Source organism: Arvicanthis niloticus, chromosome 1 (assembly GCF_011762505.2).
Source record: "Arvicanthis niloticus isolate mArvNil1 chromosome 1, mArvNil1.pat.X, whole genome shotgun sequence".
Classification (NCBI taxonomy): domain Eukaryota; kingdom Metazoa; phylum Chordata; class Mammalia; order Rodentia; family Muridae; genus Arvicanthis; species Arvicanthis niloticus.
In genome coordinates this window covers 81,668,774-81,687,623 of record NC_047658.1, presented here as the reverse complement: position 1 = coordinate 81,687,623, position 18,850 = coordinate 81,668,774, and the positions used below count along the sequence as shown (strand labels likewise).

The following is an 18,850-nucleotide window of genomic DNA, read 5'->3' as shown; positions in this document are numbered from 1 at the left end:
CTGCAACAGTATAGTACACCATGGCGGGGCAGCAAGAAGGTGGTAAGGGGTAGGTGGGTGGGTTCTAACAGACTTCCTAGCACACACCTCCATAGGCCTAACTTCTTTCCAACCTCCGCTGCCCCAGGGTTTCTCTGTGTAGCCCTGGCTGTCCTGGAACTCACTGTGTTGCTCAGGCTGACTTCAGACTCAGAGCTCCAGCTGCTAGGATTAAAGGTGTGCACCATCACCACTGAGCCTTTTTTCCAACTCTTAAAATTTCCATCACTTCTCAAGAATGCCACAAGCCGGAAACCAAGTCTTTAGCTTTCTGGAGGGCACTAAGATGTGAATCATAATGGTGCCAAAAAAAAAAAAAAAAAAAAAAAAAAAAAAAATAGCGTGCCATAAAAGATGTCCCCACCCAACATAATTGAAGAGTGTCAGCATCTGTACAGTGATAGGCCAAACCTCTGGGGGAAAAAAAAAAAAAAAAAAAAAAAAAAAAAAAAAAAAAAAAAAAAAAAACCAGTCCCAGTAAAGCTATAAACAAATAATTTGCACATACACATTAAAAGTAAATGGGTATGTGAAGAAATGTCTTCTCTAACCCCTGAGAGGGTGTGGTGCATGGGATGAGGGCACAGGAGCCGGTGCTTTAACCCCACTTTCTTTACAATTACTAAGCCTGAAAGATGGGACCATTGTACTTACTGTGAAGAAACTGCTTCTCATTGGTTTCTGACAGTACTATGCCTCATTTTCAACAAACTTCCCAAAACACCACAGAGGAAAAGTGCAAGAAATTATTCTATGTTACATCTACACTTTGATCTTTGCCTTCTAAGTTACAAATCCACACCAGTGAGATCTAGGAATCGTTCTTAAAAGGTTGGTTTACTCTTGTCTCACGAATTTGTTTTCTCAAGTGCAGGAACTCTGTTAAGCCACTAGGGGGCGCTCAGGCCATTCATTAGGCTGAAGCCCAGCGTTGGTGGATCAGGGTTTGTCAAGTTCTTGCAACATTAGTTTCTAACCAGAAGGCATTTGGGATTCCAAGTCCATCTGGACATGCAGATCTACCACCTGCTCTAGCCCGTGTTCCTTTACTACCCTACGGGTGTGGATGGACGCAGGTGATTCCTGCTAGCAGGCAAGAGGGGCCTTGGAACACGAGAGCTGATTTAAAAGGAAGATGTTTCTGGTTTCATTTCTGGAGAAGTTGACCCAGTCTTTGCACCGCTCACCTCACAAACATGGGCCATTGTCTAAGCAAGAGATAACCAAGTGGAATGGATGGGAATAATTTAGGGGGAATGTCAGTCCTTTCCAGGAGATGAATATCTTTGAAAGTTCCGGTAATTCTTAGCATTCAGACCACCCTGGTGTAGTGCGAATTCAGAATGATTTGTAGGAACTGTTTTCCACTTGTGTTTGCAAAGAACCAGTGAAGGGTATGGCTTTGCTCAGAATTTGTCTTTTCCTGTCTCTACCTGAACTCGGCTGTCGGGGCTGTGGCTTGATTTATTGAATTAAACATGTCGCCCGCAGATTCCTTCACTCGATACTGTCCTTTGAGAAGGGGTGCTGGGAATTCGGATGAAGACTGCCGGGGGAGAAAAAGAGTCAGTTTCAACAGGCAGTGCTTTGCAAAGTAGGTCACCCTGGCTTTTCCACTGGGTGAAGAGGCTGGAATCCCATTAACCTCCATCAGGCAGGCTTGCAGGGGGTGGGGGCGGGGGTTGTTAGTGCAAAACAAAACCTGGCTTCGTGCAGGGTTCCTAATTTGACTTCCTAATGAGATTTGGAAAGGAAAGGGGAGTAGAGGGTTTGGGAAAATCAAAGGGAAATTCCATTCTCTAAACGAACCCATAGTGTGGGGTAGAAGTTTTGGGATGTTTGGGAGCGGAGTGTTTGCCATCAATTAGTTTTTGGTTTTGTTTTGCTTTTTTTTTTTTTTTTAATCTTTGTTTCCACTGGGTCTCAGGAAATCTGAGGAACAGGTGAAGTGTAGGAAGGTATTCCCCAAATAATACTTCTTTTAAATTTCAGAATGTCTTTCACATTATTGGAACACACACACACACACACACACACACACACACAACCAACCCCCCACCAAACCCCAAAACACCTCTAATCCACCCAAACACACATACATACACACACAAACCAACTTAATTTTCATCCCTTTGTGGTCACAGCCTAGCCAGCCTTAGTCTTCTACAGCAGGGTTAAGGGATCCTTAGTATTTGTGACTCTGCAACCTCACTCTGCCCCGCACCTCCCAGTTCCCCTGTGGCGTGCAGGGTTCTCCCATCCTGCAGCAGAAGGGCACAGCAGCTTAGTGTCTGCTGTCTAAAGCTAGCTATGCAGCACTGACTTACTTCATGCCTCAGCTGGGTGGGGCTAGCCATGCTCCTCAGTCTTCTCTGGGTTCCAGGGAACCATACTCTTCTTTGGGGACCTTTGTGTTCTTTTTTTGGTTTCATTTGAAGACAAGTCTTTACTATGAAGAGTGAGGACTCTTGGGAACTAAGCCTTATTCTTAGCCCCCAACCCCCACTGTCGTCTGATCCTGGCTTTGGGCAGTCTTTCATTTACCCTTGACTCAGGTTTTGCTTCTGCAGAGACTTTTAGCCCTGAAATTCAGAGCTAAGTAACTAACTGGGCACTTGGACTTCATATAAATGGTTTTAGGGCATCTTAACAACATGTCATGGGCAGAGTTGATCTCATCGGCCTTCCCATTAAACTTCTTCTAATGACCCCAGTCATGGCCGGGGTTGCCAGTTCCATGATTGAGCCAGCCCCATACCTGAGAAGATTCTGACCACTCTGCCTCCCTCAGTTCCCCTGTCTGTCTCCACAGCTGTCAGTTTGATGGGCTGTCACCTCTGCAGCTGTTTGTTTCCTCCTCCCACCTACTGGCCCTTCAGAAGTGGCCCGGACCTCTCTCCTGGCTCTCTGCAGCTGCCTGCCTGCCCTTCCCACCTCATTCAGTGGTTCATATTGGGACCTTGTCATTATTATTGCCTTTTGGTTTTTTAAATGCTGTCTGATCAGTCTTCTGCTGAAACCTCTTCAGTAAGTGTTTTAAAATAAAAATTAAGACAAGCTTTTCTTTTGTTGGTATACTTATTGTTCAGAGGACTGGATTTCACAAGGATATTGCCACACAACTATATAATGTTCCCTTGACCATGTCTCTACTGCACAAACCTCCTGACGACCCTACCATTCTTAAATTTTTAATGTTGCATAACTTGGCCCCACACCAAGTTCACCTTTGATTTCTATATCTAGTTATGCAGAAACTAGAAGCCTTTTTAACACTTCGATGTGCTGCAGTCTTCATCCTGACCTTGCCATGACTTTCCTTTACATATAGGTTACATTTGCTAAATAAATATCTTTCCCCATTGAACTGCAGGCCCCCGGAAGGGTTCCGTTCACCACAGTATCCCCAGCCCCCTTGATGGAGCCTTTCTTTGGATCTTAATGAGTATGTACTGAATCAATGAAGTGTTTAAGTTGTCATTGCTTGAAGGATTCAGGGTAAAGTGGAGGTCAGATTTTGTTTCCTGTCATTGTGAGACAGGAGTCAATTTATTACTGATATTATGCTATTAATTTCAGGCTGATTAAAAGCTTGACTAGAAGAAAGAAAAATGTGTTAGAAAGTGAGAAAATAAGTCTGAGGAATCTTGTTATAAAGGGAGGAGGTGGGTCCGGGCCAGTCATCTGGATATGTTTGATATTTCTAGTCTGCCCTCAAATGATCCAGAATGTAACAGTGGGCCTGTCACAGAGGGGGCACATCTGTAAAAGGGTCACCATGAGGGGAGACAGAGAGAATTCCTCTCAGTGCCAACTGAGGTAACTGGGCTCTTGTAGGTGCTGACAGGAAAAGGCACCTCCTCCCTTCCTGAATGCACATTTTTGGGAATGGGAAGATGCTAAGAAGAGGGGAAACCGGCAAGTTGGATTTTTAACAGATCACTTATAACAGTGTAATTGATGAAGTGGAATATGGAAAATTAAGGAATGAGCTGAAACAGGTCAGGGAGGAAAGGGTGGTGCTAGTTTGCCTGGGTGGTAGAGGAGAGCCAGGTGAGGACCTGCTTGCAGGACACTATGGAGAATACATAAGGTTTATGAGCCACAGCACCTCAGATGTTTCCCCACATGAACAAGAGTGGAGTCTTACTGTATAGCCCCACCTAACCTAGAACTTAACTATGTAGACCAGGCTGGCTTCAAACTCAAAGAGATCCATCCGTTTCTGCCTCCCTTTTTAGTCCCTTCTGCTGGGACTAAAGGCATGCACTACCCCATACAGTTAAGAAGAATGGGTTGAAGAGAAGGTGAAGAGTCCCATTTTGGACATGATGAATTCAAGTTCAATAAGGGCCATCTATGGAAAGGCATTCCTCAAACGGATCTCTCTCTCTCTCTCTCTCTCTCTCTCTCTCTCTCTCTCTCTCTCTCTTTCTCCATCCATCCTATCAATCCTATCTATCATCTATCTATCTATCTATCTATCTATCTATCTATCTATCTATCTATCATCTATCTATCTTATCATATCTATCTATCATCTAGTATCTATTGTTGGTCATCTATCCACTCATCTGGGATCAGGGTAGTTTGAAACTGGCAGCACCCATCCTGGGCCACCAAAGACTTCAGGACAGATAAACTCTTCAAGGGACACACTTAACAGAGACAAGAGAGGGTCTAAGAACTGAGACCAATACAGGTGTGGTTTCCCATGAATTCCTTAGAGTAAGCAAACTGTATTGCCAGGGCCTGGGACATATGTATTCAGTCTGCTGGACTGAGAGCACCACATGGACACTTCCCTGGCTTGTTCATCTGAGATGTATTGCTAACTTTAATGGCACAACCAACATTAAGTGACCATGAGGTAGGTGGCTTCTAGGATAAGGCTAGACCGGGACAGGGAGGGCAAGTGTCTGTTTGGTACTTACACATTGACAGGCTGCCAAGCTGGCCACTGGGCTTTGGCTTTGATGACAGTGAGGACTTCATCACTCTGTAAGAGAACCACACGTGTTTAATATAAAGAGCTGGGCTTCTGGCAACATCAGGAATTTAGCGCAGTGATGGTTATCTGTTCCCTTTTTCTTTCATGTGTGGTGGAACCATTTCACCTCACCAACACCAGGAGGTGGCACTGAGTGTTCATAGTCTGGCTATGGATAATCCCACTTAGTCATACCTTGGTTCTTTAGTCTAGCCCATCCCCCACTAGATCCAGCTGTGACCCAGACTTCACCTCTGTTGGCTAGACTTCCCTATTTGCCCAGCATAAAGAGCTGAGTCACAAGCTTAGGGTCCAGACACAGAGACCAGGCCAACACTGGTCAGCAAACTCTGTAAGGCAGCCCACCCTTCAGCCCGAGTGCTTATCACCGGGAGCCACCCTCCTGCTGTAGAGACAGACCCTCTCCCCCTGATAAGGAGGCCAGAACAATGCCCTCATACCTATTCCTTTTGTGGCTTCTGTTCTATTTTGATTAGACAGTATATAGAACATCATTAAATTATGGGGAACCTCAACTTCTGAGGAAGAACTTGAGAATTAATATTTTGAAGGCAAACATTATGTGGTCATCATTAGACAAAGATCAGAATCCTATGGATCTTGCTTGACTTGACAGATTCAGTTGGGTTTTTACTTTCAGTTACACTTTCAGTGAAGGGTGTCAGGAGCAGTCTGCATAGCTCAGATTCATCTTAATGGCGATCTCCTCTGATTGGAGTTTGCTGACTCCAGCTGCTGCCTTCCCCTGGCCTGAGCCCAGCAGTTCGGATACTATCAACCATAGCACACAGAAAAAAGAGAATGTCACCAACTGGGACAGGAAGAGCTGTGCTGACAACTACACAGAGCTCTGGGTTCCAGGGGGGGTGGGGAGCAGGAGTGGGTGTGGAGCCTTGTTAGCTACTTCCCAGACTTCAGAGCCATCCTTGGCAGTAGATGCCTAGAACTTATTTGGGATGAATTGGTGAACACCTCCCTGGAACTCCCAGAGCACTAGGAAAGCTGAAAGTAAGGGACCAGAGGAGTCTTCCAGCCAAACATAAAAACCTTTCTCTGCCTGAGGACCTTGGCTACAAGCAGGGAAGGGATCATGCGTAGGCCTCTGAGAGGAAGGGGGCTTTATCTAGAGCCAGCTCAGTCTGGCCCTCTGGTGGCTTGGGTTGGGTGAGGAGAAGGGCAGGAGGTGGGACAAGGCCACAGAGTCCACAACCTGTGTCTGAGAGCAGCTTCCCTGGGCTGCCCACTGTGTGTGAGGGAAAGGGTCACTGGGAGTGTAGACAACCACACATGCACAGGTCTTCAGGGAAAGCATGCCCTGGCCTCCTGAGTGATTCCATTTCTCCTAGAAGATCTGCGTGATCTGTGTGCTTGTTTACAATGTGTCTTTTGGGAAGGGGGCTAACAGAAGCCGCCCACCACAGAGTCACATGCAAGACAAGAACTATTTCTACAACGCCAGCTCTGCATCTCCAACATCCGTAGAAAGTCCACACGGGGCCCTCCTCTGCCTTTGGACCCACTCCAGAGGCCCCTTCTGTATCCAAGTCACACACACCAGATACCTGAGCAGGTGAGGAACACTGCCAGCTCCCTCCATCTCTTGCCCCTCACCCCACACAGGACCCTTTGCATTCATATTCACAAATCTCACTGAGCTGTTCTCCACCCTGGGCTAGCCACAGCTCTCCATGATCATGTCTTCTTTCCTGCACTTGGACCACGGGGACCCCATCCTGCCCCCTCCCCCCATCTAGCACTGGAACTACTTTCCTGTTCACTTTTCAAGTTCAGAATAACATGCACTTAATTGTGGAAAATTTTTGGCATCATGGGAGCACACGATGTAAATGTTGAGTGCTTCCTTCTTCAGCATCTGCCCTGCCTTTGTCTCCTTTCCTCCTCCAGAATATTACAGCTTCATATGCATCCTTCCAGGCCTCTTATTATGCACACACAGCAACGGGTGTTTTTGTGTGCACTATATATACCTTCCCTCACAAAGCCCTCATACACTGAATCTTGCCTTGTACCCTGCATTTTACCCTTTTCTTTAAGACCGCACCATGAGAAATTTTCTTTCAGAACATTCTATAGACTCCATAAGATATATACCAAACAGCATAGTTCACGATTAAAATTTTCAAGTGCTGAAAATCTTCAAATTATGGCGAGGGAGAGCCAGTTCAAAACATCGACATAAGCCCAAGATGCCAGATCTGAGTAATGAGAGGCTGTCTCCTGAGAAACCTTACTAAAGAAGTTAAATCAATGTGGGTGGAGTTGAGGTAGCCACGGAGCCGGCTGGCCCTACAGATTCACCTTGCTTTACAATTAAATCATGGTTTTTGGGTCCGAGCTAATGACATATTGATTTTGCTTCTGCTGTATATTACCCAGCAACAATAGTCCAGACCCTCTATTACTGCTTTATTTATCTACATCATCTTCAGTGTACAGATGTTCTGAGGATGCTGGGTCCATGTGTGTGGGCAGGACAGCTTGCTGTAAATGCTTTCATCTGGAGCTTATGCTGAGTGGTCTATCTGCAGCTTACAGTTGGTCCCTTTTTGTAATAATCATGTTATTTACTGAAATAAGAAGGAGGTGTTTTGGGACATTCATTTTATATATGAAATCTACACTTTTATATATAGAAAATACATACCTGAGAATACAATCCCTTACACTTACAAGGCTGAGGCAGGAGGACATTGAGTTAGAGGTTAGCCTAAGCCATGTGAGGAGATTCTATCACCATCTATCTAATCAACCAACCAAGCAAACATGCCTCTGCAAAGCTACCAAACCAACCCCTAAATATTTTCGCTGAGCACCAAGTTCTTATGATACGAACTAAATCCTACAGTTCTGGAGGCAGCCTGACTTATTCATGACCATATCCAAATAGCTGGGGACCCATGGGCCTCAGAAAAATGATACATTTCTTTCTTTCTTATTATTTATTTTCATTTTCTTTTTGAAGATTTTTAATTCTTAAAAACATGCTTTAAAGTAAATATCCAAGTGTTTATAGTATTTAGAGGATGCCTTATCTTTTGATTTTAATTTTTATGTGCATGCATGCATGTGTGAGCACGTCAGAGCCCTTGGAACTGGAGTTGCAAGTGGTTGTGAATCGTCTTGTGTAGGTGCTGGGGACTGAACTTAGTTCCTTGGAAGGGTAGCAAGTACTCATAACCATGGAGGCATCTCTCCAGTACCCTCTCTTTTAAAGACAAAGTCTTGTTATGTACACAGAGCTGGTCTTAAACTTGTGACCTTGCTATGTGAGACTCCTGAGGTTTAGAATCACAGATGGCTGACACCCTGCTTAATACGTGTGTGTGCGTGTGCGTGTGCATGTGTGTGCGTGTGCGTGTGTGTGTGTGTAAAATAACAGTCCATTAGCAGTGGCTATTAGATATTTAACTGTTTCTGTAAGTGACAGAGTAATGAAGATTTGTGTGCCAATTTTACACACTGAATGATCAAAAGATGAAGACATTTAAAACTGTGCTGGGGCCTTCCAAATGCCTGGATTAATGAATATTTCCTGAACAAATGTAAGTATATCCAGCTCCTCACAGCTTTGCACACCCCAGCTACTGAGGAAACAAACCTGAATTCAAATTCTGACTATCCCATTGGCTAATTCTGCAACGTTTGGCAAGTCTGCTGACCCTGCTCAGTTTTCTCATGTGTGAAGTGGGACTGTTAAGGGAGATACATGACACTGGTCCCATGACCTGTCGATACAGAAAACACTCCAGGAATATCAGCCTCGCTCTGCAGGTGCACTCACAGTGAGTGGCTTGGGCTGGAGATGCTCTCAGTTCAGGGTGGAGGCCACAGTTGTAGCTACACATAGAGCCCCAGGAGAGCTTCCTCCTGAACAGCTGAGCTGTCTCAGTGAACAGCGGGAGGGGCAGTTTCTGTGGTCAAGGAAGGATGGGTGGGGCCCTGGAGCTCTGTTTCATACTCTGAAGAACGACAGGTTTAAATTCAGAGTAAGCAATCTAGGCATCAGACTTAAATGAAAAGCTTGTTTTAACAAGCCTCTGAGGTGCAGCCAGCATCTTTCAAGGATCCTTCGAGCCCCTTTGCACCTCCCATAGGACACTTTTCAAATGAAGTACTTCAAGGCAGCCACATTGTAGGCCTAGTGTGGATGTTGTTAGCACTTTCCCAAAGATGTGCCAATTAAAATAAACTCCCTCAAAGAAACTGTAGGTCACTCGTGGTGTCTGTCTTACATTTTGCTTTTGGTAAACATGTCAGAAGATGTGGCAGCTGTACTCACGCCAAGCTACTAGAGCCATGTGGGAAAACACAGCTCTAAACAGGCTGTGGGATCAAGTCAGATCGGAGGGATGAGGGTTCATGCTGAATGAAGACAGACCTGGTGCAGGTAGAAATGACAGTTGTGGGAGGTGGGGGTTGGGTCAGCGCTGATTCCAATGCTGGCCAGGCCCACAGCTAGCTGAGTCTGACACCTCCTCCCTCCCTGGCTTCTAGTCTCCTTCTTGGCACCTGTCTGACTCCTCACCTTTGACCTCACCTTCCAGTTAGACACCAAAGCAATTTCCTTTCTCTGAGGCTTCCTGTCATCTTCATATCAGCTTGGGTACCCTTCCTGAGGTACCAACAAGCTTTCTCTTCCCAGAAAAAAGAACTGAGATAGAGCTGGTGATCAGAGGGAGAAAGGACCTGGAACAACAACTGTGACTTTACTGTATTTATGTGTTAGGCTATAGCTTTGTAAATTATGATACCACGACCAATTGGGATCATTTGACTGAATGTGAAGGTTGTATTATTCAGGGTAAGGCTTCAGAATGTACACTAACCACATGAATGCCTGATGTAGTTAAAAAAACAAAGGCCTAAAAAATCCAAAGTGTTCCTGGATGCACACACCTTTATTTTATCAAGTGACTTCACTGCAGCCTTGGTTCTGAGCACACAGTATGCTCATTACACTCAGTGGGGTGTCACACCACATAAGGCCAGTGACACTTGGCTCAGATTCCAAACTAGTTTGTGTTAGGGAATGCAGTGTTGTTACATACAATGTTCTCTGCTCTTACAGAAACAAATTGGTTCAATCAGGGAAAACGAATACTTTCCCATTTTCATCCCTCAGCACATAACATCAAATTAGTATATATTTTTTTATTGTATTGTGTATTTGATTTTTAAAGTTGTTGTTTGAGTTGTGACTTGATTTTAATAAAAAATTATTAAATTGATTTTGGTTTGGGATAAGAACAATATCTAGCAATTTTTGAAATGTTGCTAAATACACCTTAGTCTTTTGCAGTGTATATTTATGTGAAGTGGCCATCTCAGCACTGATGATTACAATATGAAAATGTCAGTCAACTCTGGAAAACGTTGAAGATGTTTCACGCCTTCCAGAATCAAATATTCGGCCAAAGTTTAATTCTTTATGCAAAACAAAGAAGCACAGCTACCTCATCAGTGTGTGAATTTACTTTAGACTTTAATAAATGGTTAGATTATATATGTTCGACAAATTGTTTTAAAATAAGATTTGTTCTAGGTTATCATCAGAAAATGGTTTGCATATCTATCTTACATACCTATACACCCAAAGTTGTGTAAAAATTTCTCCTGCAGAAGGGGCTTGTGAGTGGAAGTTTTAAAAGCAATGTACCAGGCAGCTTGCTTCTTATCTGTATACGGTACCCCATTTAATCTGCATTCTATAGTAGCAAGGCAGTATATATACATATATGTATATGTATACACACATACATCCACATATATTCACACATACATATATACACACATATACACATATATATACACACATATACACACACATATATACCCATACACACACAGACCACAGACACACACACACACACACACACACACACACACACACACACACATTTGGCTAAACTAGTTTCACAGTTAGGCAAGAGCTTAAACTCCAGATATTTCACCTTCACGTGAGCTAGGGGAGAGGGTGTCCTGGGAGAGCTGGCTCCATCTCTTCATGCTGCCCCTTAGGCAAGTCCTAGAGGCTCTGAGTTCAGACAGCACAGATACAATAGAAGGCTCAGCAGACAGCGTTCACAGTAACCTTAAAGGTAACACTGTCTGGAATACGAGTTTGGATAGGAACAGAGGTTGGTGGTGGGCTGTGTGGGTGGGGACATGGGTATGACAGGCTCCCAAAGAGGAACCCCTACAATACCAGAGGCACCTGTGGTGACTTGGCCTCCTATCGTAACCAGCATGATCCTGAGAACAGCTTCTTCTATTAGTTAAGTAATGTCTTCACATCTACCCAGGAACACGGATCCCAGCACAGGGATGTCTGACCCCACAACTCAGGTCTTTTTATTTGCTTGACTTTCTTTCCCCGGACACATTTCCCTTTGCCAATTTCAGCCAGGGCTCCTCTGACGCTAGTTGGCAGTTTTCTCAAGGAGCCCCTTCCATGAGGCACAGGCCACTGGTTCTCTCTGAGGAAAAGCCTAGACCTTGGGCGGAAACCCCTTGAGCACTGTTTGCCTCCTTCATCTCCTCTGCCCTTTCCCAGAATCCTCACTTACTCTCAAAACCATGGTGTCTGGTGGCTTCTAGCTCTGCTGGTAACTCTGCATCCCTTGGTGGCATCTGGTGATGATGCCAAACACAGATGGGTCCAACTTTGGTCCTCTTTTCTTCATGTTCTGTCCACTCTTCCTTGGTAATTTCATCTAGTTTAAGTCTTATACAGTCAACTGTGCATGAAGATATTTTTTAATATTCAGTTTGTGTATGTGTGTGTGTGTGTGTGTGTGTGTGTGTACATGAATGCAGTTCACGGAAGAAGATGCCAGATCTCCTGGAGGTGGAGTTATAGGCTCTTTTTGTTGTTGTTATTGTTGTTGTTGTTTATTTGAGACAGGGTTTCTCTATGTAGCCTTGTAGCCTCTAGGCTATCCTGAAGCTTACTCTGTAAGGAGGTTGGCCTTAAATTCACAGAGATTTGCCTGTCCCTGCCTCTCAAGTGCTGAGATTAAAGGCATTTGCCATCACCGTCCAGTTGAGTTATAGACTCTTAAGCTAACTGTCGTGGATGCTGGGGACCCAATCCTATCCTCTGCAAGATCAGCACTAGCTCTTAATGCCCAGTCTTCTCTCCAGCCTCTGTGCATGAGTTTCAATAACAGATGCCAACCTTGCCTCTGAGCAATAGATTTGAATATCAGCTTTGTAACATTTCACCTGGAACTAACCCTGTCTTTCCTTCCTGTCCCTCATCCTTCCTGAACCATTCTCTGGTAATGCCAACATTCCAGGTGGTCCCCCACGAGGCCCCTCTCACACCCCCACATCCAGCCCATCAGCACATGCTGTCAAATCCACTTACAAATGCCCTCACTATCTAGCCTGCTCACTACCTGCCACCATCCTGATCCAACCCATCATCCTTGTTTCCCAGATGGCTGTAACTGGCTGTAACTGCTTCTGGCAGGTCTCTTCACATGGCTCCTTCTGCTGTTCTTTGTCCATAACCTAAGTGTTCCCTGAGGCTCCATGAGTTGGAAGCTTGCTCTCAGGGTGGCAGGGTTGGGAGATAGTGTGGGCCTCTGGGAGGTGATGTTTGGTGGGAGTTCCTGAAATCACCTGGAAGTGTACATGTTAGATCCTCTTGCTCTCAAGGGTAGATGGTCATGAGGCTGCAGCAAGGATTCTTAGTCTTTCTCTGGAAAGGGGCTCTTTTCTCTTGACTGTGCGCCTCACACTCGCTCCCTCCATGACATGACATTCACACAGAGACTTTCATCAGAGCCAAGTTGTTGCAGGTACCACTATGAATATGATTAAAAAACAAACACAGAACCATTGTACAGGCCTTTTGTTTTCATGTGGCAGTCACGTCATGCTATTCTTCTGGTCCAAATCCTTTGGCCTTGAAGCTCACAGTGAGTGGGATGTTGCCAGGCCCCTTGTGAGCTGCCTCTCTCCCCTTTATCTCTCTAACTGTATCTGTCTCTTCTCTTCATTCTATTCCAGCATCACAGACTCCTTGCTTTACTTCTAACATTACAGGTGCCCTTTGAACTTGCTGTCCCTTGCCCCCTCAATGCCAGGTGCCCTTTGAACTTGCTGTCCTCTGCCCCCTCAATGCTGTTTTCCCAGATCTCAGAACATCCAATTCATCTCCTCCTCCATCTCTTCACTCAAATGTCCCCTTCTCAATGAAACCTCTGATGACCACAGCACTTCTCCACATCTCCTCTGTCCAATATTCCCATCCTTTTACCTGAGTAGATTTTCTCTGTAACATTTGGTATGGCTGGCTAGCTTCCTGGGTATCTGCTTGTTTAGTTTCCATCCCCTGCTGGAAGGGAACAGCAAGGTATCTGCTTGTTTTGTTTCCTGCTGTACTGTCCTAGCACTTGCTCAGTGCTGAATGAGTGAGGTTCGGATGAACAAGAGGCCTGTGTCCTTTGCATCCCCAGTTCACCTGCACTGCATTGGCCTGCCATGGGACTAGGGCCGTGACACCACAATAGCCAAGCTGGGTATCAGCAGGAGCAGCTGAGAGTGGAGGCAGAGGTATGAGAGCTGCCAAGCTGTCAGAGGAGGGGAAGGTGGCACACAGGGGCTAGTGCTGAACCCAGGTGTCACTTCAGAGAACCTCAAATCACACAGGAGACAAACCGCTAGTGTGCCTCAAAGAGCCTTTCTAGATTGCGTTAATCGAAGAGGAACGGCCCAGACTCATGTGGAAGAAACTAAGCGGAGAATACCAGCATTTATCTCTCTCTCTGCTTTCTTGCTATGGATGGATGCCCTGTGACCAGCTGTCTCCAGATCCCGTTGCCCTGTCTTCTGGGTCATGATGGATGGTACTCTCATACCGTGAGCCAAAATAAACTCCACCTTCCTCAAGTCACACTTGTCAGGGATTTTGTCAGCAGTAAGAAGTAGCTAACATGTGTAGCTGAGCTCACAGGTTCTGAGTTTGCCTCTGGAGCAGTGGTTCTCAGCATGTAAGTTGTGACCCCTTTGGAGGTCATATATCAGATATTCTGCATATCAGATACTACATTATAACTCATAAAAGTAGCAAGATGACAGTTATGAAGTAGCAATGAAATAATTTTATGGTTGGGGGTCACCACAACACAGGGATCTATATTAAAGGGTCACAGCATTAGGAAGGTTGAGAACCACGGCTCAGGTCATCCCAGTGGGGTGACCCAGCTGGCCATGTGTGTCATTCGATGCCTTGTCCCCTCTGGAAGCAGCTGCCATCCCAAGTTACCATCTGATCAGCTATTTCAGAGCTAGAGAAAGTATCTAAAGCCCTTCTCAGATCTGCACGGAAGCATTTCACATTCAATTTCTTTTTATTTCTTTTCAAACACAGCCCGTAATTCCGATGGGAAAATTGCATAATGCTTGCAGATAACAATTTTCCCCGAGATGTTTTTGAGGAAGTGACTTGGCAATCATGGAGCAGGAGAGGAAGGGCCCTTCAAGCAGCCCTGGTCCAGTTTGCTGCTTTCTGTGCCTCAGCCAGGGCCGCCTGTAATAGGCTGGCAGCTCTGAGGTCCTGTGCCACACCAAGCCCTACCGTCACCTGCACTGGTCACAGCATTCATTTGTCTTCTCCTTTGGTTGGGTTTAACTCCATTTTCTGGACTTTTATCATGTCCTTACTGTGCTCATGAGGGCCCACTTGTCCTCAGAGTCTGAAGACAAGGGTCAGGTATGTACATCACTCCTGTGTCACCTGGTCCTTGTTATCTTTCTTCTGAAGCTCCACCTCCTGCCTTCTCCCTATCTCCAGTGAAGAGGGAAACCTTTGTGCCCATGGTATGAGGGCCAGACTAGGTGACACCAATTTCTTGGAGCTGACAGTAAATTCATGTGGGACAGACCATGCTCAGCAGAGGCCACACCTCCATACTTGGGCTGGTGGGAGATGCCTCTAACTGCGAGAGCAGCCCCCCCTCTTGCTTTGCATGGGAGCACCTGTGTGACCTCAGTGGTACAGCCTGCTCTTGACACTGTTGTCCTGTTTCCCAGCCCCACCTCGTACCCCAGGGACAGGTCCCATCTCTGATGCCAGTGGTAGAGCTTAACCTATAACCTCAGCACCAATCCCTACACACAGAAGGCACGCAGAGAATATTTAAGGGATGAATAATGGATTAGCTAATTAAATTACTAGTGACAAGCTAGAGGAAGTCTGGGCCTTTGCTGCCCTTCCTGGGAAGGCATAGGAGGGTTAAAGGGTCTTGTTCCTTGTGAATAAGAGAGAACCACAATTAGAGGTGTATTCTTAGAGAGGTCTGCTGGCATATGTGAGCAATAACACTGAAGGGGACGGTGTGGGCTGGCACTGGTCACATTGCCACTGCAGTGCCAGATGGGCGACAGGGAAAGAGAAGTGCAGGGAAACAGTGGGAGATACAACACACAAACACCAAAAGCTGAGGGCATGGGGCATGAAACCCGAGGGCTAAGGGGTCTCCAAGGGAGCCCATCATGGACAGCCCTATGAAGCTTGTGTTTGAGAGAGGTCCAGGAAGCAGGTATGTATCTTAGCCATGAGTGCATGAGAAGTAGAGCCACAGAATAGCTCACCTTGGAATGAGGGGAGACAGAGAAGAGGATGGGGAAGAGCCAACAGCCTTAAGAAGATTTCAAGAGAAGGAGGACTTCATCTGATGTCCCTATGTCGCCCTGTTGCCCATTGCCACCACTGCCCATTCATCGCCAGACATGCCACCAAAGCAGGTTCAGCAAAGAAGAGGGGAAGGTGTGCAGCCAGCAACCCTGGGCACCAGCCTTTGTAGAGCTCCCCTAGAAAGGGAAGCGGGACAGGTGGTGGTGACCTGAGGACACAGTTACTTTTTAGTACAGGAATGGATGCTATTTGGTGATTCTGTATTCAAAGGGTGCAATCTACTGAAGAAGGGAAAGTGAAGCTGCAGGACAGCAGGACAGCAGGACAGCAGGACAGCAGGACAGCAGGACAGCAGGACAGCAGGACAGCAGGACAGCAGGACAGCAGGACAGCAGGACAGCAGGACAGAGGGGTGGGTAGGATTCTGGGCATTTCCTTTTGTTCTTTTCTTCTCATTCTCTTTCCCATGTTTCTTTCTCAACTGGGCAGTGATAAAGACTTTTGAGAGTAGCATTATGTAGCAGTGGGTGGAGGATGACTATCTCAGAGCCACAGGCAGGTGAAAAACACAGCAGAAGCCAGGAAGGTGGGCAGAGGGGCAGGAGCACCAATGAAGGGTAGAACTCCTAAGGCAGCCGCTGATGGATTCTTTTCTTGATGATTTCAAAGCCTGTTAGTCTTTGTTAGGAAAAGAATGTCTTTCAAATAAAAGCAGTCGCAAAAGGAATGAGAAGCCATCCTCTGAGCATCAACATCATGCCTTCCCGAGCAGGAGCGTCTGACCCAGGGATGGTCTTGGCAGCCTGTTTTGCTGGGTCTTTAAATATAATAACATTTCCCTTCATCATCTCCCTTTATCCGTTGATTTCCATAAAAAGCTTTCAAATTATTAAGTAATGAAGCACCAAACGACCTGGCCTGGCCGGAAGTAAGTAAGCCTTCAGGTGCTCAGCACATTAGAAGCAAATCAGATTCCTGGGAATGTTGCTTTCTTAAATGGTGCTATTTAAATGCAAAGTAATGGTTCTGCTAAATGGTGAGAACTTAACCCTTTCCATTCTGAAGACCCTCACACAGCTGCTGGTTGAGCAGACTAGGGGAGAGAATGGGAAAAACTTTGGTTGGTTGCTTGGCCCTAAGTGAAGGTCCCCACCAGGAATTTTGGATGCTCTCATATACACAGGGGTGTCCCTCTTCCAGTCTATCCACAATCATGCAGGTTCCATGAGTAAACATTCCTCTGTTGCTTATTATCATACCATCACAGAGTGGACGTTAAGGAGCAGTGTGGGGGAATAGAACAGCCGGGGTCTAGGGTCTTGGCTCCACTATTTAAGTGCTGTGCTTGTTTAAGGACACTGCTATCTTCTCTGATCTTGGTTCTTTATCTGGACACACATTTAAGGAGGTCCTTCATGGCTAAGCTGAGCTGGGGATGGGAGGCAGGGCAGTATAGACATCATCCCTAGCCTCCTGGAGCACAACGTTTAGTATCTAGTGGGTTAGCAGCATGCATCAGGATTAAGTGAGATAATGGGTGGAAAGGGCAGGTGAACTGGAGAAAGAGAAGCATTACCTGGCATGCCCAGCTGTCTCTAGGCTTGCACTTTCGGGCAGGATCCTTTTGCAATTATCCCTTGTACCCTCACAAACGGCCCTTTGGTAAACCCTTTCAGATGGCCTCGGCTCTCAATTCATCTCTTTCTAGGCCCTCAGTCCCAGTTCATTCTTCGTTCACTCAGCATGTCCACACTAGATGTAGAGTAAAGGACCCATCTCCTAGCATGTGCTTGCTCGAGCACAGTGAGTGGAGTTCAGTAAAGGAAAGTTTTCCCACTCCCAAGGTTTCGTGAACATCTAGAGAGCATCTGGACAATGTGACTATGATCTTGAAGAAGGAGTATCACACTGCTGCAATTTCAGAGTAAAGGCAACAGGATCAGAGGCCTCCAGACATTCTACTGTCTCCTGGTAAGAGCTGGGAAATACTGGGGGGTTTGTGACTCCTGTTTCTTAGTTCTCTATAGGACTGTAAGCATTTTATATTTTACAGTGTACACGTGCGATGGATCATCCCAAAGTGTTCTAATTGAGCACCATCGGGTGGGTGGGTTTCAGGGGCCAAGGCACATCTGCTCATAGTCCCCAGGCCCATCTACAATGCTGCCCTGGGCCAGCACAGATGACTTCCTAGTAGCAGAAGCAATGTTAAGATGGGGCTCTTAGTTATTGGGCATTTGTTGGCTGGTTAAAGCAATCTCAGGGTAAGGTCACATCTTCACTCCTTCTGGAGGTGGTAGTCTGTACCAGAGAGCACCCAGGGGGACCAAGGTCACCTGTGAGATAAGGCCCCTCTGAAGAGCTGTTCTCAGCAGAGGTCTTCCTAGGAACTGCTACACAGCTCAGTGTCTCCCTCTACCTCTCCTTGCTCCCTCCCTCTGTCCCATAGCTGTGGTTTCCAAGGATTGTTCCCTTTTAATACCCACAGGAATTGGACTCCTAGCTCCCACTTCAGTAGTTGGAGAAGAGGCACTGTCAACCCATTAATGACATTGTCCCCAAGGAGGCTCAAAGAACTGTGTGGTAGTATGTGATTGGGTCAATGGAAGAAGACTAATGGAGAAATGAATCTGCCCAGATGTGTTCTGTGTGCTGAACTCTAAAAGGCCTGGGCCGGGGTGGTGAGCTTTGCATATGGACTGCGGCAGCCGCCAATGGAGTCACAGCATTGCCCTTCATATTAGAGCCATGGTCTGCATTAGCATTTAAGAGGCTTGGAGCTCATCTGCATGATTATTGTATCATTATTATGCCTTTATGGTCTTCCAAGAGCTATAAGCAAGAGGAATTAATATCTACTTACTTTTACACATATTTAAATAATGTTACTATGATGAAAGCAATTACAACTTAAGCTTGGGTATTTGGGAAGCCCAGCTTTGCCCTTTAAAATAGGTCTATACACATTCAAGCTTAGGAATTACCCATTTTTGTAAGAGCGTGGTATTGGAGCCTGGGTTTTGAGGATCTATGGCTTCAGTGTGTAACCTCGGCATGCCACTGGACTTTGAGCCTTGAGCATCCTAGCTATAAATGAGGATGGTGACCTGTACCCCACAGGCTTGCTACAGGAC

At 45.9% G+C, this 18,850-nt stretch overlaps 1 protein-coding gene across 1 annotated transcript in view; it reads right to left on the bottom strand.

The window, feature by feature from the left end:
* Positions 1-18,850, bottom strand: part of Spon1 (spondin 1) — a 266,493-nt gene that overhangs the window by 13,743 nt on the left and 233,900 nt on the right. The window contains exon 7 of the mRNA XM_034509559.2: positions 4,974-5,038. Within this exon, the coding sequence (XP_034365450.1) occupies positions 4,974-5,038 (65 nt within the window). The remainder of the gene's footprint in view (positions 1-4,973; positions 5,039-18,850) is intronic.